This window comes from Argiope bruennichi, chromosome 9, assembly GCF_947563725.1.
Source record: "Argiope bruennichi chromosome 9, qqArgBrue1.1, whole genome shotgun sequence".
Classification (NCBI taxonomy): Eukaryota; Metazoa; Arthropoda; class Arachnida; order Araneae; family Araneidae; genus Argiope; species Argiope bruennichi.
Window position 1 is genome coordinate 57977942 of NC_079159.1, and position 27930 is coordinate 58005871.

The 27930-nt window shown below is 30.4% G+C and overlaps 1 protein-coding gene across 1 annotated transcript in view; it reads left to right on the forward strand.

Annotated features, from left to right (window-relative positions):
- The window catches only part of LOC129984415 (protein amnionless-like), a 54799-nt gene that overhangs the window by 13394 nt on the left and 13475 nt on the right, over positions 1-27930 (forward strand). Inside the window, exons 3-9 of the mRNA XM_056094292.1 lie at positions 2561-2651; positions 7655-7881; positions 9405-9545; positions 13916-14006; positions 15775-15854; positions 20378-20513; positions 23482-23586. Of these exons, the coding sequence (XP_055950267.1) occupies positions 2561-2651; positions 7655-7881; positions 9405-9545; positions 13916-14006; positions 15775-15854; positions 20378-20513; positions 23482-23586 (871 nt within the window). The remainder of the gene's footprint in view (positions 1-2560; positions 2652-7654; positions 7882-9404; positions 9546-13915; positions 14007-15774; positions 15855-20377; positions 20514-23481; positions 23587-27930) is intronic.

The window sequence follows — 27930 nt, forward strand, 5'->3', positions numbered from 1 at the left end:
TATTGCTATATTTCATGTAAATCACAAATACATAATTTCCTCTACCTGTTGAAAGTCAGTGAACGAACGGTCCAGTTATTATTAAGGGCATCCATGCATGCTATTATTTACTATGCAACAGGAAGACTCTGGGTTAGATAAACGCTAATCTTTCTGCAGGATATATACTCATATATACTCCGGAGACATTTCATTGCAGCCTTTGATAAATTATAGCAATCAGAAATGAACTACTTTATATTTAAATTAGGATATTATACCACTTTCACGTTCCTGTCAATAGCGTAACACTTGTTATTTAAATTACTTTTCGTGGTCTGTTTAGATTTTCAAATTCTTTTTATCAACTTAAGCAGTCTTTCACAATTTACACTTTCCTCCATTTGTACGCCTTTTTCGTTAAAAAAAAAAGGGGGGGGGAATCATATATATTTTTCTGTGCGCTGGAAGTAACAGGCAAATTATTTTGAATATTTATTAATAAATAGAAAAATATGAATAAAACATCATTTTTTACCCTAGTTTGAACTATATATGTAATTTTATTTAAAAGACTTGCTTAATATTTTTAAAAATGGAATATTTTATCCATTTTCCAATCTCTTCCTAATGTGTTGGAATTGTTACATGTAAAACTTTTTTTCTCGATAGCAGGTGCATTATTTTAATATTTTCTAAATTCATTTATCAATTAATCGATTCGTTTATAACAGATTCATGGTCTCACACGATAGTAAATTAAAAAAAGAATTTAATATCAAACTTCTTTAATATTTTTTTTGTTATATTCCTAAAGTTTAATTATAGAAAAATAAATTTACTCAAATTAAAATAATCTCAAAAAGTTTAAACAGCATACTAAAAAATTAACGCACCCAACTTTTTCTTAGGTTTTGGAGGTTATTACCATAGAGAGTCAGTAATCTAGGAAAATCTCATCTTTAGTCATGGTAATATTTATAATAATGAATTAGAAATCAAATATTAAATGATAGAAAATAATTGATTTAAAATGTATTGTACAGTACAAAAACAATGTGTTTTTTGCTGTTAAAAGTAATTTAAGAATAATTATTCAGAATGCAAGTGCTACATTCACTTAATCAACAGATTTAATACTCTAAAAATAGTAAATTTAAAACGTTCTTTAAACACTTTGTTAGAGTACTAAGCTGGAGAATTTTTTTTCGTTCAACTAGTTTCTTTTTTAAAAAAATCTTCACTACTGCTTCTCAAACGCATTTCTAAGTGGCACCCTTGGTACAGAATTCATTTTTAATTTGATTGACTATTAATTGATAGTTAAGATCAGAAAATATTAAAATAATGTTTTATCCTCAAGAATACACAAATTTACCAAATCTTAGACCTCAAGCACATTAGAAATTGAGTGTAAAATCTATTTCAAAATTACATCGTTGCGAAAATGAAATAAGTCAACTTAAATAAAAGTGTTTAAAAATTAAACTAAAATTAACATTAAAAATGAGTATAGGTCACAGGCGCACCAATGTGTGGTGATCTATGAACAGTTATCAATGCATTCAATAGAGAATGCAGATAAACGATTACGAAATCAAGAAATTTATATCTCTAATATTATTCAAGATGAATGCATGCATGTGTGCTGATGCTTTATAGGCTAGACTCTTTGACCTACGGTATCAAATTTGACAATTTATACCTTGGAGGGAAAAAATGTACATATCGGAGCTATTTTTTAAAAATTTTACTAAATTAAAAATTTAGCTGTATTTTTGTAGTGTTTTCCGAATAATTCCCGAAAATGTTATTGTACTAAAATAAATATTACATTATTTTAAAATTTTAAAAATTGTCTTTTTAATGATACCAATTTAATAATCATGTAGAATTTCCCTGAATTTTGGCAAAATAAAAATATCTCTTCTTTATTTTCAAGAATTGATTACATTGTTCGTTTTACAAATTCAAAACATTTTCATTGTTTAATCATTCATTTAAAAGCAATAGAAGAAGGATTCTGTTTAATATATATGACAGACGAATAAAAAAGTGAAGTTATAATACAAAGACATTAGAAAATAGACGGACCAGATATTTACGTTTTTTATAGCGCTATAATAAGTTCTAATAAAAGGCTCGTATAAGGCTAGTGAACAAAGCATATATAAGGTTATTAAAATAACATGGCTTTAATGGTTGGCAGTTTGGCGGAATTGTGGGCATGAAGTTACATTCAAGAGATTGAAATTAAATTAAATAGAACCAATATCCCCAGAGAACCAACTGGTCGCCAAAAAGAGATTACTTTTAAATAAAATGGAAAAGTTTGTGGTAAAATAGATACATTGTAAAATATACTTTTATATAATAGAAAAATTAAATAAAAATGTATATGGAAATTTTCGGAATTTCTTATATTCGTTATTTTTGGTAAAAACTTATCTAATCGAACATTATCGTTTGCAAGGTTAATTGGTAGCTACCAATCTTCCGCTTCCAAAAACGAAAAGATAACTGTCGAAAAATATCCCTGCTTGCTTTTTATTTTCATAAAAATTCTCTGGTTTCCTTTCAGGTTCTGCCACTGAATGGAGAACTCGTTTTTCCAACGAATGCTATTTTCAACGTAACTGGAAAGACGGAAACAGCGTCATGCGTTGGTCAAGGTCAGTCATTCAAGATTCAATTGTTGTTAGGATATTCTTTTTCTTGGATACAATCATTGCTAAATTAATGCAGCATTATAAAATTTTCTTCATTGTGTTTTGTTAGTGAGATTGGGATTTTGTCTTCATAATTTTAGAAAATTTTCTTTTTCCATAGTTTCCTTGAATATAAATTATGTTAGCTCAGTATATATTTTTTCCAGTATATATTTCTCAGCATATATTTCAGTATAAATTCTACTTTTCACTGCAGATCTTCCATTATTTATTTATTTATTTATTTTTGCATTTTCTCTTATTCTCTCTGTTTAATTTAACAAAAATCGCATTTATTTTTAGTGATGGATTTTCTACTCGGTAGATTAGGCAGCTGCCTAAGCCACTAGACTGAGGGGGAAAGACGCAAGCGAGTCAATTAAAAATACTTTATTTTCCTAGTTGTTAAGTTAATAAATTTGTAAAATATACAAATTCTATGAATTATTAAATATTAGGATAATATAATCTCATATAAATGGTCAGGTTCCTATATGTTTCATTCATTTTCTCTTAGTTATTAAAAAAAAAAAAAAAACCCACGAAAGTCTATTTTAGTAATATTGAATTAAAACGTAAATGTTGAAAGTTTGGCAACATAACTGATAAAAAATCAAATATATTTCCACAGAGTTAATAAAATGAAAATGATTAATCTAAAATAAATCATTAGCTTGTTAATAATGTGTTAAAATGGGTAACTAAATTGATTATCTTATTATAAAGGGGCTTCATAATGTGCACTGCATAGAGCCGCAAAATACCTGAATCGCCGGTATATATTGTATCTTAAGTCTTGTAAAATTCCTATTTATACATTAGTTATTAATAATAAACTACAAAATTCCCCAACATTGTTATCTTTAGGATGAATTTGAAACAAAATCTGTTCCTTTGTTTTCTTCCATTTTTTCTCTCTCTGTATATCGAATAAGTTGGCACGAATCAATAATATTCAAGTGAACATAGTCGAGATATATTGCGTTACAGATTTAAAAGAAAATTTCATTGACCCAATTTTGTAAGTATTTATCAGTGTTACTTCATTCCATTACTTTCAATGACGGAAAGAAATCAGCTTCTTAAAAATCAGCAATTACTGAAATTCCCTTTGAGACAGTTTTGAAAATAGTCATTGCCAAAAAGGAGAAACGGGAAAGATATTACCGTATAAAAATACTAAGTGTCATGAAGAAAATATCAACTCTATTGTTGTCTACGTTTTTTATACACTATTTTCGTAATAAAATTTTATAACTTATTTTGCGTTCCGTATAAATGAGACATTGTTTATTTGACCCTATTTTAGTACAGACTGACAGACAGTCAACCCTTTGACAAGTTTGGTTTCAATTTCATAAAGATCTATACCTTAAAGTATGATAAAGGCTTGCAATAGAGAGAAAAGCTAAACTTCATAAAATAATGAAATATGCCAAACATAAACACCCATAAGTAAAGTAAGTGTAATTAAACACATAATAAAATAAAAGTGGAAAAATGCTTGAGACATTAAAAATATTGTAGAATTATTAGATAAAAAGGATATTAATCTATCTCAAGAATAGTAAAGATTAATTTCCAAAAATCTGAAATCTGCGTTTCCGTGGAAATGTGTCAAGCTTACACTTTAAATATAAAATGGTGGTATTTATTTCGGGTGGATCCTAGCACAGCCCACCTCTTGGCGTCTTTTTGAATTCTCGCCAAACCAGTGGCGATAACGTCGCCAATGTGGCAACCTAGACGGATATTTTTTACTTATTTTTATTTTATTTATATTATTTTTTTATTATATTTATTTTATTTTATTTATTTATTTATTTTTATATTTTTTATTATTTATTATGTTTATTTTTTATTATATTTATTATTATTTCTGGCCGTCAAGTATCGTTTTTTAATTGAAAAATAATAATAATAACAAATATTCAATTAGTAGTCAACTTGGCGAGATTTGAAATAAGTCTCCAAGAGGTGGGCCCATCTAGGATTTTACCTTTATTTCATTTACCTAAGTTGTTATGTTTTTGAATTATCGCGTTTACTTCATACAAAAAACAAACAACCAGACAGACTACCAGATTCTTGACAGATTTGGAACCAAAATCGATATGGATCTACATTTTAAATACTGGATCTATGTATCACATTTTATCTATCTAATCTATGTTTTATAGCTAGCATACGCTTATACTTGGACAAACAGACTTACCCTAAATAGATTTGGAACAAAATTTGAAAGAATTCTTCAAATTTTACGAGACCATTTACTAAATTTCATTCACATAATTTAAAGCATTTTTAACTTATCGTATTCACAAACAGATATAAATCCTAAAATATATTTTTCGGATATGGGGAGATCTGAAACTTGAAAATAGAACTTCAATTTTTTATTTCCCTATATAATATATTGTTAAAAATTCAGTTAATTTTATAAATTATTCCGTAAGTGAAGCAACCTTTTTAAGCCAAAAATATTATATTTAAGCATTAAAATGAACCACCCACATAAAAGCTACCTTTAGCGTAGGCGGAAACAAAAGTTCGTTATAATAAACCATGCATGAACATATCAGATAAAAGACCAGGCATTAATTTTGATTTAACTTCGTGAAGCGAAACGTTGTTATGTAATCACTGATTCAGTATTGGATTACAAAGGGTCCTAGATTTATGAGGGCATCGAATTCACCCTAGAAATGAAGCATGCACCCAGAGATCGGATCGAAGCAATAAATAATTACGCTTTATAATGAACCCAGTTTCATAAGTCCTATGCGTGGGTTCTTCCTGCTTAATGCATTATGTTTGATAATATCCCTTTTTACTTTCTCGTATATGTAGTATAGAGAAAGTATAGTTAGTAATCGTCAAAAATTCGACCTCGAGACTGTAACAAATCTTCACTTTTCAGATTTCCTTGAGTTAGAAAAACAGATTTTTCGTCTGAAAAAAATGTTTGTTTGGCTGTCTGTGATAAAGATAACTGAAAACCGCTTTGAGCTAGACGGGTGAAATTTGGTGTATGGTCTTTACACCAAATTTGTAAATTAAATACATTCAGAGGAAATCTGTCTGGCTGGCTATTCGAATATAATTTAATACAATAATTACAAAATGAAAAGAGGTAGGTAAATGAAATTAGGTACCCAGATTTAACCTCTGTAGTGTAGACATCTATGAAATTTTGAGCCAAATCCAATGAAGGGGTGACCATCTTTCGGTTTGTACTTTCAAAAACATGTAAACGCGATAACTCCAAAATGCTAAGAAGTGAATATATCAAATTTGGTATGGGAGTTGGTCAACTGCATCAGGGATCAACTGCATGCCAGGACTTAATCGCCAAATAATTCGCCAAGGGTGACACGGTAGATTCAGTAAAAATGCTAAATTCACGCCAAAGATTGACATTTCGTATTATTGTAGCCAATGCCATGCAAGGCGTTCTCTGGTATAACACCTTTATTAGAGAGTATGCGAGAAAGTTTTGGGCAGACCACTCCAGCTGGTTTCTTTCTAGTATATGACAATGCATTTTCTTTGCACAAAGAGAAATATTGTAATCGTCGAAAAATTTCATCTCAAGATCTTGAAGAATATCTACATTTCAGACCTTCATCAGTCTGTCCGTCCTTTCCATATGTTGATAAACATAATAATTCAAAAACACATTCAGTTGAAGTTCATCTCTTGATTTCATATGTAGTCTTTACATCAAATTTGTTGTATTCTATCGAAATTTGGACGAAATTCATGGGAAGACAGTCTATCTATCTCTTTGCCCATATTCATGTAAACACGATAGTTTATAAGCGCAAAAAGAGCTATATGTATGAAATTTGGTACACAGATTTATTATCAAAATTGCAGATATGTAATTAACTTGGGGATAAATCTGTCAAAGGGTTATATTTTTTTAGTATGCCGTTTTCTGATCAAAACTGCAAATCTGTGTCAAATGTTGGATCTAATCGTAGAGAAGAAGATTTTAAAAATCCATATAATTTTTTTTTCGTTATGTTATGAAGCATAAAACTAGCTATGTTGTGCCACAACACAACGAAATCGGAGAAGAGACAAGAGAGCTCCGGCAGACACGACACTTTAGGTATCTCCTCAACCAAAAGTCCACTGGAGCAAGATCTGGCGATCGTGAGGGCCACTCATTCTTACATCCTCGGCTTATCACTTTTCTCAGTGAATGCGTCTAGGAGGAAAGTCTTAACGGAACTAGCAACGTGGGGCGGGGTACCATCCTGCAAAGCAGGCATAACGTGGTCACGCAAAAGCCTAAGATAGCGTTCTGCAGTGACGGAACAAGTTTTCCAACCGGATACAGGGCAACGCTCTTCAAAAAAGAAAGGGTCTAGAATGAAGGACGCAGTCAAACCGCACGAAACAGTCACATGCGGAGAATGTAGTGGTTTATGAAATATTTGATGAAACGTTGAAAACGGTTTGAATTTTAGGACAAAAATATAATATATTGTTGGAAATGAGATAAAAAAAATTTCTTTTTCACATAAAGGATCAAAATTGAGATAATATTTCCAAGGCTATTAAATCCATATCATTGAAAAGGCAATGTTTTAAATTTTGAAATGATGCAAAACTTATTTTTGGGCATAATATTTTCATGAAAAAATACCAACATTCAGCATAATTTTTAATGAATCGAAATTTCAAAATAAAATCGTTACGAAGTGCACATTTTCACCCCTAAGTTGTGTGTGAGTCATTTAAATGGCTTTGTTTATGTATGCGTTATTAGTGATGCATATCTCATAAAATTAAAAAAAAAAATTGGTTGAAAATATTATCATACTTCAATATTTCGGGTTGGAGATTATATTCTTTTGAATTTAGACATAATACAATCCTATTGCAGTAATAGTATTTTTATTTTTAAAAAAAATTAATGCGATTTTTTTTTTTTTTTTTTTTTTTTTTTTTTTTAGATCTTCTGTTCCAACCAAGCGTGGAGTTCTGGTACAACCCCGACAATTGGAACCTAACCTCAGACCGCATGTTTCCCGAGTCCCATCCCAGGCGGAACAAGGCCGTGCCCCATGCATACCAAATACCCTGCAGATGGGACAGGGTGCAATTTCCTGCCCAAAGCTCATTCAGCGTGCAAGGGATTGAGCCACCAGTCAGCATAGCGTCTTTGCAAATTAACGGTCGTGTAGGTTGACTTCTGCGTATATTGTAAATAGCTATTCCCAAATAGTTTCAACTCGAAAATGAATTAGGGGTTGCTCGTCGACTAAGAAACAAGTGGAGTTGTTTTTTTGAAAAGCAGTGATATATTAAATTCTGAAAAACAAAATTCTAACATTCAAGAAAAGTGAATTTGACAGAATTAATAACTGGTAGTCAACGAAAGGGTTTCATTCCGATTTAAACATGTCCGTTGACAGTTCACACAAAAAAGTAGTCTAAAAGTAGTTCATTTCATCTAAAATATTGAAACATTATTGTAAAATAAAGCCGTAGAAAATAATTTAGTAGAAAGGAAGAAAAAATAATGATTGAAAATGAAGGGAAGAGGAATTATCATGAAAGCATTGCTAGACTTCGATATCCCGATAAAAACTCAGAAGCCAAAACCTTAATTTAAAAAAAAAATGTCTTAAATATTCGTGAATTCTCTTTGATTTTTGAAAATAACTTTAAAAATACTATGAATAAAATTTAAAAAAAAACATTATGTATTTTTTCCCAAGAACTGGATACCAACAACAATTACATAATTCACATTTATAACTGTCTATTTTTACTTTTTCTTATATGTAGTATAGAGAAAGTATAGTAATCGTCAAAAATTCAAACTCGAGATTTTGACGTTTTAGAGCACCCTGAGTTCGAAAAACACATTTTTGGAATATGTCCGTCTACCTGTCTGTAACAAATATAACTCAAAAACGTTTTGAGCTAGACGACTGAAATTTGGTATACGGCCTTTATACTAAATTTGGAGATATCTATCAGATTTTGAGCAAATTCCGTTCAGAGGATGTCAATCTGTCTGCCTGTTCGAATATAATTTAGCACGATAATTATAAAATGAAGAAAGCTAGATACATAAAATTCGATATACAAAATGAACATATATAGCCTGGAAACCTCTCAACTTTTGAGCCACATCCAATAAGTGATTAACCATCTGTCGGTCTGTACTTTCAAAACCATGTAAACGCGATAACTCAATGGCACAAAGATTTAAATGTATCAAATTTGGTATGGGATTTTGTGACTGCAATTGTAGTTGTATGTCAAATTTTTGTTGCAATCGGTTGGGAAAAACGCGCCTAAAAAATAAATTCGATTTTTGGAATACTATTAACCGCATGCAAGGGATTAATCGCTAAATAACTCGCTGAGGATTATACGATAGATTCATTAAAAATGCTGAATTCCCATTAAAAGTTAATATTTTGTAACTATTGTATGGCAATGGTTTATTAAAGGTATGCGAGAAAGTTTTGGGGAGACCACTGCCACTGGTTAATATCAAGCAATCATGGGATAGTAAAACATAAAAGCATCAAACAAAATTATAATCAACTTATATTTTTCGTCAACAATGATTTAGAGATTATGCAGCATATCGTACACTTTTTTTTATTTCAACAATTTCATTTTCAATGATTTCATCTTTTTTACTAGTTTTTTCACTCTTTTCATCAATTGCTGTTTACATTGCAGATTTACAGTCAGCCAGATCTGGACGCTTTACTCGAGACCCCAACCGGGAAGCTCCTCTTCCACAACAATCCTTCGATCCAGATAACGAATTCGCTGTGCACCGATCCCAAAGGATGCATATGCGGTAACGAAAGAGATTTGGTGAGTATTTTTGGACCACTAGGCGAACTCATATGCGCGCCATATCAGATTTCTATTCATCTGCATACGGGGGGAACACATTTCCCGCAACCTTGGCGCTGTTTTCAGCTCCTGTCCTCGATAGGGCTTGAACTTACCATGAACAGCGCACGTAGTATTTTTATATCGTTCACTTGAAAATTTTTCGTTCACTTTAAAAGTAGACTGATAAAATATGAAAAAAATTGAAATTCGCCAAAACATTTTTGAAAAATTGTTTTTTGTTTGTTTTCCAAAATACGATATTGATTGCTTTAGACTACTTTCTCCAGTCGTAGCTATTGAAACTGTCGCATCAAGTTTCTAAAGAAAATTTGAAAGAAATTTGATCCTTAAAACTAAGCATCATACCATGATAAAATTGTAAGTTTGGTTCGTCAATCTTTTATTTTATTCTCAAAATTTTCTCTTAATTAAAACAACGTGCAATATTTGTATTAATGTGTATGCAAAAGAGTGTATTGAATGGTGCTGCAATTGAGAGAGCAACTCGCTGCAATGTAAACATAATAACTAAAACAATGGAAAAAATTGCTGTAAAATATATTTTAAAATGCTTAATATTATTTTAAATAAGAGGAAAAATTGCTCGGAGATATATAATTGTTATAAAAAGCTTATTATTATTATTTTTTTAATTTCTTAAATTGTACAAATATTTTTATGCACAATAATATGCTCCAAAATTATTAAAGGATAAACTTAAATTTTTATTTAAAAATCTAATAAAATTTTTGAAAAAAATCCTTTCTTTATGCAGACCTATTACTCAAGAAATAACTACATGCCAAATTTGATGGCTCTAGGTCTAATAGTTTGCTTTATAGAACATTCTGAATTACTTTTATCATCATGCATGTCGCATAATGAATTGTATAGATGGATTTACTGTGCAATTTACAACTTTTAAATATTATGTTAATATACGTGGTTTGTAGTCTTCAATAATAATCGTATTGTGTCCCTTGTGTTCCCAAGTGCCTGATTTCGAGACATTGCATCCGAGAAAAAGAAAAGAGGCTGCAGGTTTGGAAATAATACCAACCATAATGAAGTATTCATGAATTATATTAAGTGATCGACTGCAAAATCTATTAACAGATGGTAAAAATTAAAGATTTCAACGAAAATTATGATTATTAACGAAAAAAGAATAAATTTTAAAACTTTAATCACTAAATTTAACCATCTTTAGTGACAATTATTACACTAATTGCCTTAATTAAATAAAATCAATCTATTTTATAAAACTACATGTTATTACACCAAATAAAAGTGTCGTTTTAAATTATATTTGCACAATAAACATAAAGCATTGTGATTGGTTAGCAATGTATACAAAGCAGCGAAATTTATCTGGTTTTGTTCGATGCTGAGGCCAAGTTCTATTCTGTGATATTTTTCAAAAACGGTAGAAGGAAGGCGTTTGGGACCGCCGATCTTCGATAAAATATCTAAAAGGGACAAGCTTCCATGAGAAACAAATATTGGCAAAATCGGACTAGTGATTTGATCTGGAGAAGTACTGATTATTTTAAACTATTAAATCAATTATTTTAAATCTCTTTATTCTCTTCGTGCGTCGATTTTTGCATTAGAAGCCTAAAAATTCCTGCTAAGAGGGAAGATTAGGAGCCTTAAAACTTGAAGGGCTATGATATTTTTAAGGTGTAATAAAAGAACAGAACAAAAATACATTTATATTTATGAATGTAATGTATTAGAAAATTTTCTGATTAGTCAAAAATTTATAAGAGATATTACAAGGTTTCGGATTATTTCTTCTTATTTATTTCCACTTTTTTGCAGGGGCAACAAGACATTCTATTGATTGTTGGAATTAATTTGCATAAATTTGCCATTATATTTTAGAAAAGATTTATTATAAAGAGTAAACAATCAGGGAAATATTAACTGCAGCTACAATTCTTTGTTTTTACCCCTTCTATGCTTCGCAAGACATAAGTCAATAATTGTAATACTTTTTAAATATGAACTTAACCAAAAAATTTTGTATAAAGAAAGGCCAAAATATACTCAATAATATGAGCTGCACTTGAATTTTTGAGCAAAACTCTATTAACCTAAAAGATTCAATTTATATCACTAGCCAAACTTAACACCATCAAAATCTGTTGCTAAATAATATTATTACAGTTCAAATAGGTTCATGGATTGAATGGGTTTAATCAGATGGTGAAAACAGAAATTTATTTATAGTAGTTATTTACTAACATTTAAATTTAAGAAAGCAAAAATAACTGTTTTTAAATTATTACAACACTACAAATAAGTCACTCATAGAGCACGGGAAAAATTCAACAATATGCTACACGGCAAATCAGCTCAAACTCTCGTTCATTTCAGTAGTTTTATCGCTATAAAAATACTGATGATCATATATATATACTTTATACTGATGATCATATATATATACGTTATACTTTACTTTTTTAAAGAAAGCATAACAGCAACTCTTTGATCGGTGTCGAACTTTAAAAACATAGTTAGTAGCTCCTAAGGTACTGTTAGCTGTGATCGTTTTAAATTTGATCTGAATGGAGAATGATTTGGGCTGAGCTGATTATGATCTGAAATTGCAGCAGGACTTTTATATACTTTCGGATGAATTCCGAATTCCCCAAAAAGGAGTAGAAATTTCGCGACACCAAGTTGCCAACTTTTATCTTCATGTCGCCAACCTTTGTGCCAAAAAAAAACCTGCTAAGAAGTGAAAATACTTTCAATTAAAAGAATTCGTACGAATACAGTTAGAATGCTATAAAGTAATAATGTATTATTAAATAATTACTGTATAAAAATGCATAAATGGCAGCTATTCTTATTGTTACGAGCGCCTTTGGCTAAAAACTAATTTTAACTTTAATCATACAAGAGCTATAACTTGCTTTTAGAACTCTAAAATCAGAATTAACTGCGCGCGAAACCAATGTATATTTTTGTATATGGCAACTACACAAAGCAAGCAACTAACTATATATATAGCATGTAAGTAGAATTGTAATATAGCTAGATAGAGAGAGATAATAAAATGGTGTCAGATTAATAACGAGTGGATTATTTCACATTACGATCCCACAGCTTTGAATCTTATTAGCGGAGAAACGACTGAATGAAATGAAATTCAGGTAGAGTCTCAACACTTATATTACATTTGATGATGTATTTCCAAATTCTCTACTTATTTCAGTAAGAAAAAAAGTTATTCTTCGGGTTTTGCCAATTAAAATATGAAAAAGGAAGACTATTTTTTATGAAAAGGATTTTCATGTTTCCACCGAATAATGTGTAACTAAGAGCAGATACTGTCCAAATTTAAAAGGAATTGACTAAGCTTCATTATGCTGTTCTCTATTAGACATTAAACTTTTATCAATGATTTGCTGCATACATTCGTCAAGTAAATAATATTTATTAATAAAATATGAAAGATAATTTGATAAATAATTTATGTAGAATTTACAAAATATGTTATAAACTCAAAAGGTTTCCGTTCAGTTTAGATTAGGAAAAATCTAATAACGATAACAAAAGCAAATATTAATAATACAAACAAAATATATTCCAAATAAAATAGAATTTTCCTTTAATTAATAAAATCAAAAATAAAGTTCGAATTTAAGAACACGAATTAAATTAAGTACTAGTTTTTCTGTGCGGCCTCCACGATAAATCGTTTAAAAAAAATGCAAACCTTTTTTAACTTGGCATTTAGCAGTTTGGCATTGGTGATCATGGAGTAATCTGAAATTCGCCAAGTAAGCACATTATCTTAGCGATATTCATGTAACCTGAAAATCGCCAAATAAACTCGGGAATGCAAGCAACCAGGCATCTTATGTATATTGGATCTTGAGATCAACATGAAAAGTCACTAAATCAACACATTATCTTGGCGTAATCTGAAAATCTGCAATAAACTGGAAGCAGTAAAATAAATAAATATTTGAAATTTCTAAAGAAAACATAAAACAAAAGAGCTATTTCAAGAAGAATAAAAGAATAAAGAATTTAATAAAAGAATTTATAAAAGAATCATCTTGAACAAATCCACGTTGCGCAGTGGTTTACAAATATGAAACGGAATAATGCTGAACATGAATCATCTGGACATGAATTGATTCAATTTATCCTGCCTATGTTTGCATTAAATTTTTTAAATGATAGTTTAATTGTAAAAAAATTTGACAATGCGTAATGAAAAAAAAAGTTTTCTTGGCCCGTTTGTTACATATCTATAAGAAATATAATAGCTTGACAGTATTGGTATTGATTTTGAATTTTATAGTTTGCAAATATTTATTTTTCAGATTTTTTATGCTATTTGCAAATTTAAACCTTGTCCAGACCTGATGTGCCTGGATCCCATCGAAGTAGTAGGACACTGTTGTCTTATTTGTGGTGAGGAAAAAATTCCCATCTTCATAGTTAAGAAATTTTTGAAGTATAATAATAACATGTCACTTCTTTTCCAATATTTAAATTATTTTCCATGACATATCTTCCGTGTTTCATTTAAATTTTAACTTTCCGGAAAATTTCCTTAAAAAAATTGACATTTTTCTTGCAGTTACATAAGCACTGTTCCCATCCTAGCTTCCTAATTCGTCAAACCAATTGCATTTGAAAGAAAATTAACAATATCATTATAATAAGAAGAAAATACAGTACACTCCCGATTATCCGCGGAATTGGGTGGCGCGGCCGCCGCGGATAACAAAAATCGCGGATAATCCGAAAAAAGCTAAAAACGGGTATAGCAAAAAAGAAAACACTCATTCCAACTTTGAAAAATCGTTTTATGTACAATAAAACGTAAAATAAACAGCAGGAAATGTTTAACTAATGCTTAATATTTTAGTATATCACTCAAAACTAACCTAAAATGCATTTTGTTAATGAAAACAGAAAAGTGCTTTGTATTTACGAGAGGCGTCAAGGATACACAGAAAAATTAATAAATATGTACTGTTCTAATACTGTAATGTATTATGTAATTACAAAAGCATAACTGTAAAACTACACCTATTTGAAAAAATCAGTCAAAAAAAAAAAAAAACTTTGTGCGGCAGGCGCGGATAATCCGCACCGCGGATAATCGGGAGTCTACTGTATATGGATGCAATAAAGTGATTATTAAGTTTAAAAATTACTAAGTTTAGTATACAGATTAAAATTATAAGCTTAATATACAGATTAAAATTATAAACTTAATATACAGATTTTCCATTCTAATATGGCCCAATAACTAATTTTTTAAATATTAGGATAAGCATATATTTCCTATTGAAAAATCAGTTTAAATATCGTAAACAATTATCTTTTATGCTTGTGTCAATAAATGTAATTTTAATTGTAAATGCATTTTTGGGAAGTTAAAACTTAATTATAACAAATTAAAAAAATATATTAAAAAGCATACATTAAATCGAAAAATAAGTCGAAACTTCATGCTTTCATCATCAACAACGGAAATAAGGTATTCGTAACAACAATACGAAAGATTTTATTTTCTTATGAACAATGAAATATATTTCTATAAAATACACCTCAATTGTTTTTTAAAAGATTTATTAAAAATAGAAAAAGTTATACGTCAAAAAATTGGCATCATGGAAAGAATTTTTTTTAAATTTTAATATGCTGTAAAAATTAATTTTCTGATGTAATGTTTTCAGAAACGTGGCAAAATTATGCTCAGCTTTTAATCGATCAATATTCTAATAAAAATTTCGAAAAAAGTTGCCTCAGGATGCCTATTTCGACTTTCCAAAGTATATATGTGCCAAGTTTAGTAGCTTTTGGCCAAACAATCTGATTTGTAGAGAGCCAACAAGCGCAGGGTGAGAGAAAGGGTGATACATTCATTTTATTATTAGTAGTGATAATAAATTACAGAAAAAAAAAACAGAAAATATTTCAAATCAAATACTTTCTACTTTTTTAGCATAGCTAATAAAAATTTATTTTCAAAAACTAATTTTAGTAATTTTTATTCTATTTTTAGTAAATTAGAATTATTTTGAGGAAAAAAAATCAGTAATAATTCATTTTCTTAAATAATGAATACATAATGCGTACAGATCAAAAGTATCCTGTTGTACAATCCCTTTTTGAATGTGTATTATCGCATCTTTTTCATCATTTTCTAAACATTCTTTTATTGCAGGTGCAAAACTGACTGCCAAATATGATTCAAATTTCAGAATGCAAAGATTTTTGGAGTTGCATCAGAACCTTCACAGTAATGTAAGAATTCATTCTGATTTTCTCGAAAAAATTACATAAGATTTAAAAAATAATTTAAAAGAGGATTTTGATAATAAGGTTCGCATTTAATGTTCTTTCTGTTTTCAGTAATCATTTCCATATAAGTTTTTCGTTTCATTATGAAACTGACGTTCATAGCTTTCTCTGAAAAACAAATTTTCTTAGTAGAAGGCAACTTTTATAGATATTTCTTTATTCAATTGCAAATCTTAATATAAATGAAAGCTTAATCTTCATATCAAATATGAGACAAGTTAGGGATTTCTTAAATAATGTAACAACGAAATCAGGATATAGAAAGGAATTCGTAACTGGAGTGCTATGTGTAAATTGCAAAAATTCCTTTATGATGGTTAAAAAATGTTTGCAATCTCTCTCCGTCATCTATCAGGAAAAAAAAAACAGACCTACAAAGATATTTGAAAGCAAATGTTTTTATTGCTCATTTTATTTCCTAGAATACAAAGTAAAGAGAAAGTATTGTTAGCATCAAAAAATTTCGAATTCGATTTTGATGAATCTTCCCGTTTTAGGCCTCCCTGAATTAAAAAAGAACAACATTATATTTTTGGAATTACGTCTGTCTATGAACACGATAATGTAAAAACATTTTAGCTAGATGGGTGAAATTTAGTATATGGACTTAAATCAAACCTTTAGATCTCTTTCGAATTTTGAACGAAATTCGCCAAGCGAAAGTCTGCCGCACTTTTGTTTGGAAGTACAAGTGAAATAAGTAAATATAAAACGTAAAGAGCTAGACAAATAAAAAAATTCGATGCCCGTGTAGTAGAAATCTAGATTTTTATCAAATTTTGAGTCAGATCTATCAAAGTACTGACCATCTGTCGCTCTGTACCTTCACATACAAAGAAATACAATTACTCATAAATACAATGTTATGAAATTCTTCATGTTATCTGTGACACAAGTTTCCTTGCCCGTTATTGGAGAGTATGCGAGAAAGTTTCATGGAAACCAGTCTCGACAGTTTAAAAATTACTGATTGTCTTTTATTCCTTATTTCTGTGGCTATTTTCTCGGATCATTTTTGTGAAACGGATTGCTTGTTTAAATCCATTTCTTTACATTTGATTTGAGACAATGAAAATATTTTGTACGTTTTAATAGTGCCTCTTCCATCAATGTCTATTCATTTTCAGTTTACAAACTTTTAAGAAAAATATTGAACTGCAAAATAGAGGAGATATTATGGTTCGGAAACATGATACCATTTTATGCACTTGTATATACACTGGTGTGCAAAACTTAAGCAACAGGTGCTTTTTTTTGCTATAACTGCACGAGAAATAATCTGATAGACATGAAATTCAGAAATGAGAGACAACATTTTGTACTTAAACGATGACGAAAACATAGTTGCGCAAAAATTAATACAATGCATATAATATATAATCAAACAAAAAAACGTTTTATTGTACTCATAGTATCGCTACATATGATTGTCTGCCCAAGAGGAAGAACAACAAGCAGATTTCCTTAATATGGGATATGTCCCCCCCTTACTGCAATGGTTGCTTCGCACCGTCTCTCCACTCAGCACCAGATTGTCCAACAGTTCTTGAAGTAAGAGTGCTCATTTCTCAATCAGCATCTGTTTCAGTTGTTGGGTATTCCCCGGAGGATGTAATAGTGCAGCAAGGCGTCTCGCGAAAGCATCCCACACATGTTATATGGGATAAAATCAGGAGAGAATGCTGGTCAATCCATTCGAGTGATAACTTCACTTTTCAGTAGCTGCTGAACATCAGTAATCCGGAGTGACCATGCATTGTTATCCATATAAACGAAGTCTGGTCCAACAGACGCACATGAGAAGGATCACCTCCTTACAATAGCGATCTCCAGTTACGGAACCTCTGCCAAAAACATGGGGCTCAATCCTTCCGTTCAACATAATGCCGCCTAACAACAATTCCAGGACCATCGTAGCGGTCTCTTTCCATGATATTACTGGGATGAAACCGTGTCCTGACCTCTCTCTAAATTAACTATCATTGAGAAACACTTGTGGAAACTGAAACACTGAAACGACTCTCATCCGGGATGAGGACACGACTCCATTGAGGAGATGTCCAGTTTTTGTGCTCTTTACACCACTCTAAAAGGTGCCATCAATGGCCAACTCTCAAAGGGATGCAGCGTTCAGAACGATGGGCGAAAAGACCACCTTTGTGGAGGCGTCTGGCCACAGTAAACCGCGACACTTGTCACCTTGTTACTGTTCACAGTTGCTGAGCAGTAGCCCTTGCTGACTGGTATCGAGATCGTTTCGCCTGAAGAATATCAGTCATCCCTTACAGTGATTTTCCTAGGGCGCCCAACCTTTCTAGCAACTGCATCTATTGTTTGGAAGGCTTTCCAAGCACGCGAAACGACACTTTTGTTGATTCCGAATTCAGCTACACTGGTCAAACTGCGACCCTTCTCCAACTTTCCGATCATTCTTCCAAGTGTGAAGTCGCCCAGGTGATTTCTTCTAGCCATATTTCACGAAAGAACTCAATTGTAGCGAATGTCTTTAATTGCGCTTCCATTCTTCCTTTCCTTGTAGTCTTGAGTTGCGCGCGCCGACTGTACGCGTTTTGCGTGCACTCACGTCACCTATGATGCTTTGTGCTTGACATTTGCTTACACATCACCTTTCTACTGAATTGCGTGTTCATTGTACTCATCGCAATAATCCCTTTCTGTAGTTTCATGGCTACTTGCTTAAAATTTACATTGTTGCTTAAGTTTTGCACACCAGTGTAGAATTTTTGAGATTGATTCTTCATGCCCAATGTGAATACACATTCAGTGTGACCCCGGTTACAACCAAGAGCAGCAAAAATTCTATAAATTTGAAATGCTGACTCACAAACTTTGTTTAGATCGAATACAGCTTTAAGTTACTGAAAGCAGATTATATAAAACATCACTGTACCCTTATTGACTAGATACGCAGACATTGAATTACCATTTTTTTTCTCTTACTCTAAAAACACATGAGAATTTTTGGGTCAGAAAATCTTAATACAGATCCTTTTGTCAAAGATTTGATGGTTCATTTATTGAATAGCTGGACAGCTTACTAAATTCTTGTATTTCATCAACCATTCTCTTCCACTAGCAGATTCTCACATTATCTTTTAATATTCATACTTCATGCTCTTATATAATTTGGAATAGATTAATGGAGAGCATCATATTATCTGCAGAATACTGTCTTATGGTAGAGTTAAACTTTCTTTGATTAAGAAAAAATATATTGATGTACCATTTCCCAGAATTTAACTCCCAACTCTCAGTAAAACTAAACTAAGATTAGCAATTACACTTTGCGCTCAATGCTAGTTACTCGATTTTACATTTTCCATCAACGTACTGCTTGTAAAGAATAAATTCAAATTTGGAGAAAATATTTTTACACAGTTATCTGTAAATAAATTAATATGCGTATCTGACACTCCATATTTTCTAACCGAGAGTTGCAAATTAGATAGCCATATTCGATTCTGTATACTTATATCCCCATTAAGTTTATTTACAGATAATTCATAAGAAAAAAAGCATAAGTAGTATCAAAGATAGTATTTAATAACGTTGATTTTGAAAAAATCGAATAGCATAAGAAAAAAAAACCAATAAGCAACAATATTGTGTGATTTCGATTTCATGTTAAAGACGCACCGTGCTTTGGAATATTTAAAATTAAACCAAATTTACAGTACAAGACAGATTAATTCAATTTTCTGTATCTATCCATTTAAAATAAACTTTGAATGGAATCTCTGAATATTTTTAAAGCTGGATTTATAATTTTGGTAAATAAAAGTAGTAAATCGAGCAATTAAAGTTGGACGGAAAGAATATATTTTAAATGTTGAAATACCAAACAGAGAGTAACTTTGTGAAATGCTAAAGTGAAACAAAAAATAATTTTAATAGTTTTAAAAACATTACCTTTTATGATTTGCGATGAATTTATTTGTAAACATGCACGCATATATGTGTATTGCATAAAAATTCAAAATTATTTCAAACTATTTCGGATTTTTAATCCGTAGAAATTTTCTGGGTTTTTATAATGGAATCACCACCATCCCCTGTAATAAGAAATGTTAACCCTTAATAGTTTGATCTGAAATCGAAATTATTTAACTATCTAAACATTCAAAAATAATTTTTTTGCAATACCCTTTTCTTATTCAAACAATGGCAGATTGTTTTTATTTTCCACACCTAGAATTTTAAAAAATATGTGAGTAGAAATTATTTTGACACGCCATTTTTAAATGAATTAAAATAAAAATTTTATAATGTTCGAGAAACGCAATTTTTCGTCAAAGATGATTTCATCTTGTATTTTTTTTTACAGTTTTTTTAGTTGATATGATGGATAATTTTTCTTTAAAAATTCTTCTTGCATAATAACTTTTTTTAAAAAAAAAGTTTTCAGCAAATATGTCTTATACTTAAATTCGGCAAATTTTACTCAGGAACTATTCGATAGAGTGGACAGTTTCACTTCTAGAATATCTGAAAATGAAGTTCAAACTGTTTTTGTTGATTACACAGACACGAATTATGTGGCAAATAAATTGGCTCAGCTTATGAACAGCATCTATAAAGCAGGTAAGAAAAATTCAAGAATTTTGTTTTTAAGTTTTTTAATGTCATTTTCTTTCTTTGTGATGGCGTATTAACTGCACTTGCACATGGCATTATTGTCATTTGTCAAAAATAAATATATCAGCTATCTGCCATTTGACGTTATATAGCCATTCGCTGCATAAGCTACTCAACTATTACGCATTAGTATAATACTTATTTATCCTTAAAATAGTTCTAAAACGGAGGCTTTGGCAAGTATCACGTGTGGATAAATTTACTACATTAGGATTAATCTTTGAAAATCAATGCATTTTTCATTATTCAAATTTCAGTTTTCTATGCAATCTTTCAAAAATGGGATGAAGTATGCAGTCTAAAGCCCATAGGGATCTCACAAGAGAGTGATGATAAATTTATTTTATATTGAATAGAAAGAGTTGTTATTCACAAAACCTTTCTAATTCCATATAATAAACTGCATACAAAAAAAGAAATCGCAGTGTTTATTATATATATAAAGTAGAATTTAAAGCTTTCTTCAATTTATTGCTAACTGTGAATAATGCTTTCTAAAAATAATTCCAACTACAGCACATTCCGGAGTATCCAGTTCGCGACTATCCGGCCTAATTTTTCAAAAGCTAAAAACTGTAAATTTTGACTCTTATCATAAGGTTACCTTTTCAATCCTTGTATAATTTATCTGTGAAAAATAAAATCCGTTTGTGTCAATTTTCTTAAGAATTAGGCCTATGATTTACGTTAATGTTTTGATTATGTTTTCTACATTTATGTTAGGCATTACAGAATTTATGTTAAAATGTGAACAGTCCTTTAACCTAATTTTTCTTTAATGAATTCTTGAAACATGCAGCATGTATATAAAAATATATAAATTATCTGTACCGAGCCTTCTATTTTAACTCGACACATAACTGGCAAAGCTTCTATGATTCACCGGGCTGCGGACACGTTCACATTCTACGAGGCTTAAGTTAAATGGAGGGCTTAGTATTCAATAAGAAGTGAGAAAATACTTATTATAACTGTGAGTATTGGTGTAAAAATTTTGTCTTCTGACATTGGTGAGCAAAGAAATGAGTTCATAGAACTCCGGCCTATCTGACATTTTTGTTATCCGGCTTACCCTTCTGCCACATTAGACCGGATATTCGGGAGTGTACTTACTGTATTTGGTTTTCAGGATCTAGTGGTTTATCACCATACCAAAAAAGAACTTATCATTCGATACCTGTTAAAGGACTGCTTCATACGACTCAACCTATATTGTCTGACATCTAGTAGAGTTTTAGATGTCTATAGAGTATTAAGTGCTTTAGGCAATTTAACTTATCTTCTTTAGGAATCTTGACACACAATTTTAGTGATGGATAGACGGACATGTTTTTTCCCCCCACATGAACTATGGCACGACCTAGGTTTGAGATCTTCTCTTGAGTAGGTAGCTTCACAATGTCTGTCCAGTGACCCCATAAAGAATATGTTGTCTGGATAAGTACTCACAGAAACCGGGCGCAAAATAATAATCTTTACATAAACTCGGACCATGAAAATAATTTCGAGCTCGTCATTTATAAAACGTCATATACGATGTGACAGAGTTACTGCCAGTTTATCTTCCGGCAGTGCTTCTAGTATATTTCAACTTTATCCTCTAGTGAAATCTAATTGGAATCTAAGAATAAAATTTTTAATCAAATGTACAAATGACGAAAATAACTTTGTTATTATCAATACATTTAATTTTTGTACAAGTAATTTGTGCTCAACGAGATGGCTTGAAATGTTATGTTAAAAACTAAATATGAAAATATAAAAATGGTCCCCTTTTTAATTAAATTCAAATTTTTAGCTAAAATGATAATAATTGTTCAATTATTTAACATCTCATAAAGAAATGAAGATGAAAGTTTTTCTTCCCCCACAACAAAGATTTTAAAAGATTCAACCAGCATAACTAACATTTTCTCCGTTACTAGTTACAATGACATCATACGTGGCGTTGTGTAAACAACCAATCAGTGGGCTCAATATTTCTCCAAGATCCAAATAAGATCCAAGTAAAAGCAGTTATTATAAAACGGCGCTATACACCAAGGCTATAAAAGGTCCTACTTTTCTGAATATAAATGGTTCAGAGGTTGACATTAAAGTAAGCTCTTACTTCTCTGATAGGTAAAGTAATTTCTTGATTCAAGTTACTTCCAGTGACAGCTTGTCGCCAGTAATGACTCTGAATATGCAACTTCATTTTGACGTTTTTGTGCTGTTGCGATGATGGTTATTCAGAATTCCGAGAGTGCTTCGATAGGACTTTGTGATCTATAGGTGACAGTGATGTAACGGTAGACGGTTTTCTAAATGAATATCATGAGCAAATTGCTAAATTATGCTGAAAAGCTGCAAAACCTGCCTGCATTTATTTCAAATGCTATTATTATTTTTTCGTAACAATTGCTGTCTTTTAATCACAAAAGTTTCAATTGTTTATTAAATTAAGAATAAAAATTCGCTTAGAAATCACATCCTACAAACGCAACTTGGTTGTTAAAACTGAAGTCGCTTCATGAAATCCCAATCCATGGTGAGAGGACGCTTGAAGTTGTTTTTCGTATTAGCTCAAAATAACTCGAATAGATGCTCAACAATCCTTTGCGCGCGTATAAATCGGGAAAAATCACGTTTCTAAATACAAGCCAAAGTTTTATCATTGCTCTTATTGGCATATTTTCTGAGCTTTCTCAATATTCCTTAAAATTCAAAAGAACTGAGTTTTACAAACAAATGAAACTTCCTGTACAGTTTGAAAATGGAACTTCAAATTCTTCATTAACTTCTAAAATACAAATTGTTTTATTTATAGCAAACGCTAAATAACTGGCTTTTCTAAAAAGAGAAACAAAATATTTTGAACTGAATTTCCATTTTCTTGCATAAAACATAACTTATTAAAAACTTTTACTTTCAGATGTGAATAGCATTCGATCTTATGGAATAAGTTCCATTGATTTTCAGAAATCCGAAAGATTCCAAGCTCAGCCGCCAGCTAGCGATCAGCAGTCTTCCTCCTCGGGTAAATATCATCACACAATCTTTTGTATATGCTTAAAGATATTTGTTTTAATTTGCATTTAACATGAAATCATTTTTTTATTCTCCTCTTAAGGATTAGATATGGTTGCCAAATTTATTCTTGGCGATTCCTAATTTATTTAAGTTGGCAGTATTTGGCGAGTTTTTGATCGGCTGGAAGCACATCATATTGTTAAATTTTATTTTTTCTTATTAAATATTTTTTGGGGGAGATGGAAGCTAATAGTTATTGCTTAAGGGCATTAGAAAAATTGCTACTGGAAAGGCAGGAAAGTATTTCTTACTGGGTTAATCAGAGGAGAAATTAAAGATAAAAAAAGCCAATAGTGAATTCTTGCCAAGATTAGGATCAAACATAGCAACTACAAAATTCTGAAATTCGAGACATCAATTTGTCATGGTTTTGATTACCTTTTAAAAAGTTTTAAAATTTTTATATACTTACAGTGACTCTAGTCAAATTGAATTTATGAGAAATTTCAGGCAATAGGAAATAAATATAAGCAATCAAAGAAACTAAAAAATTCTAAAATGGTCCTTTATATATGGTTGTTCTAAATTTCTTTATTTCTGTTTTATTTAGATTCAAGTTTATACACCCAACTAAGTTTGGGTTCATAATTTCTTCATAAACCCAAACATTTTATTTTACAAAAATCGTCGCCATCTACAACAAACATAAATTTCATTTTTACCTCTTACTTTTGATTATTTTTCCATAATTGTTATTTTCTGTTTTCCTTTGAATGTGGCAGATGGACTTAGAAGCATCATTAAAACCCTACTCCATAATTCTGGGTATTCAAAGTTCCGTACTTTGAATACCGAGAACATTAAACTCTGTACCTACTATTCTCGGCTATAACATTTTTCCAGAATTTCACTAAATAGTATTGCAAAAGGTTTAGGTTTGCAATAAAAATTTTAGAGATTTCATTGTCGCAAAATGACAAATGGACATTTTCTAAAATGTCCATTTGTCACTTTGCAACATTTTGCACATGCCCATCAAATTGACATGTGTTTTTCGAACTCAGAGTGGTTTAAAACGATAGTCGGCAAAATCTCGAGTTCGAATTTTTTGACGATTACTATATTTTCTGTATACTAAGTATACGAGAATGTAATCATACAGAAATGAAACTAGTATCATTGTAAGGGTAATAATTTAATTTTAAAATAGTAAAAAAAAAGAAATTTATTATTCGATGATCTTTCTGAAATTACTATTGAAAAACATCAAGATTTCAGTTAATTTTTAATTAATTCTATTAATTCTTACATTTGGAAAACTGGCAATATTTTTTCCCTTGTTTTGAATAATAATTATTCCACGCTTGTCGGAATTGGCATTCTAGCTTAGGAGGAGTAAAGGAACAAACCCAATTAGCTAGGATGATTGTTGCTTAAAATGAGGTCTTAGCTTTTCATTTTAGTCATCAAATTCAGATCGATCAATCAAATATAACTGATATAACTGATAATGATATATTATTTTAAAAAGGTACTGATATAACTTTCATAAATCAATACGAACAATTTCGATTGAAGTATGGATCTAAACAAAAGATATCTTCATTCCAAACTTTGTTTTAGAAGGAGCAAAAATGAAAATTAGCACAACTTTCTGCAATTCTTCCTTCAGTTTATTTGGGTGTCGAAAAAAATTCATCATTCATTCAAAATTTATTCAATTCCTACATCCATCTTGAGACTTGATAATTTAATAAAATAAACCAACGAAACAATAAGTATTACAATATTTAATACCAATAATTTGAAAAATGTGTAGGAAATGTAGGAATTTTTTTGAAATGAAGTGAAACGATGATGTATTCAAATTCGCTTTTGTTAATATTCATTAAAGACACAATTAACATTTATTAACGCAAGCATTGCTAGGGTCTTCAAACGTTCAAGGTTATACTTGTCAGTCATTTTTCAAATGTGAGATGCGTAGTATTAGTTTAGTTTATTTATATTAAAGCTATGTTCTTAAACAACAGTAGATGGTTTTCTTAATTTTGAACCATATTCCAATGGCGAAAGCGACACCTCAATCAACATCTCTTTTTCAGACATGCGCCGTCCAATAGATTTAAACTGCATCAGACCCACTTACTCATCACTACTTCGGCGGAATCGAATTTATAATTTCTAACCCTTCAGTTCCACAAATGAGACCCTACCACCTGCCACTGTAACCGAAGAATGTGGAATTATGTAACACGAAAAAATGAAAAAAAAATCGAATTATTGTAGTTTAAATTAGAGAAATACATGACAAAACAAAACAAAAAATATATTATACACTGAATAATAAAAAAAAGCATTCAGGTAATCTTTAAAAAATGACATTTAAAAATTGATCAATACACCCAAGTAATATATAAGGTACTTTACCTTAATTATTCAAACTTTCCGAATTCACTGGAAGGCTGTAAAATTCACTTAAATCGTTACTAGGACGCGGTAGAAAACAGAAAATTAGGACTCGCGTATCGAAAGGTAGAGAAATGCTGATTTACGCTACCAGTGAATGATAAGAAAATACTCAACTTTCAGAAATAACGTTTTCTTAGATAAAGTAAAGGAAATCTTCTTCAACCTATTAAACTTTTTTTTTGTTCGCTTATTTCGAGAAGTTCATTTTTTTAAAGTAGAAGTGAGTTAATTGGCTATCAATAGTGCGCACTAGACTTGAATATTTTTCTTTCCTGATTCCTATTCTTTCCTATTCTTCTCCTGCAAGTGAGCTAAAAGAGAGAGAAAAGACGTGATGGAAGACATAAATTAACTTCTTTTGATTTCCTATAATTAACTTTTCTTGCATTATCTATTTTATTTACTAGTAAAAAAAATTCCAAAGCAGTTTTCAATGAAATGACTTACAAAATGTAGATTAACAGGGATTAAAAATTGACTTTTTCTCTATTTCTGATAACTAATGAAGATATTAGATTTAGGCTGTTTTTAAAAAATCGTTTGGTGCTATCAGTAATTTTTCTAGAAGCTACTAGATTTAAAAATCGTTTGGTGAAAATGATGTTTGCTCTCAATTCAATTAAAAATGAAGAAGAAGACGATAAAATGATTTTATGATTTATAATTATTAACATAAATATTGTATTTAAGTAAAATTATTATTTTATTTTAAAAAATATTGTATATATTTTTTTTGAATGCAATAATTTCCATGTGCATTACCATTCCGATGAATATTTTTTTTAAATGTATGTATTTACTTACACGTGATGTCCATTTAATCGACAACGGCTGATCTGATTTGATGTAATAACTCCTGTCTTTCTTATAAATTTTCATTTTATTGAAGAACATTAGAATATAAGGAATGAATTTTAGTAACGGTTTCGTAAAAATTAAATAAGTAATTTTTTTTTTATTACTATAAGAAAGGAATTTTTTTTCATTCCGAACAACTTCGAATCTATTAACTTAGATCTTACAGTGATAGCTAAACTACGGCTCTTTTATAGCATTCTCTTTGGCAAGCTACAAATTTTTAAATAATTAAATAGGAGTTTTAAAACCAATTAAATATTTATAGAATTTTTTTTTATTTGTTACATTTATAAAAAAAATATAGCTTTTAAAATTGCAGTCTTAGCTTCATTCATCTCACAAATGTTAAAGAATGTTTTAAACAGTATTTTTGTTTTAGTGACGAATATTATAAAAAATTGTTATGTCCCCAGAATTATTATAGTCATAAAACAAACATGGTAAAAATAGTAAAGCCTTAAAGTGATAATTAGGATAGAATGTTTGCTTAAATATGAAATTATTTCAAAGGAGTGGTTCGTTTTCGGAAAGGATGGGTAGTTTGATCAACTCATTATAAATCAAGGCCTTTCAAAATAATTATTTAGTTCTGACGAACTATCCATTTTTGCTTTTTCCAAAGATAATTACAATACGCCATCACATTAAGGCCAAGCACATACATGTTACTTTTGTTCATCCAATAGTTCAGTTAGATGTTCAGAGTCTATGGAACGAAAGAGTCGAGTCCATACATCCAGCTCAACAGTTCGACTCAATAATTTAAAAACCACAACAATCCTTTTTGAGAAAGAAATCGAACAACTATCATTCTGGAACATAAAAGTACTCTAGTTTATACTATTGCACGTATGCATTCACCTAAAATTGTTCTGCACTGTTCGTTAAGGGTTCAAGGTCACAGAGTTCTAAAGCAGGCGCGTAAACGATGCTAAGTAAAAAAGAAGGCTACGACTACGCTCTGTTTAAAATCATTTATCAGAGAAAATGGCGGGCAAATTTTTGAATGATATGGAATGCT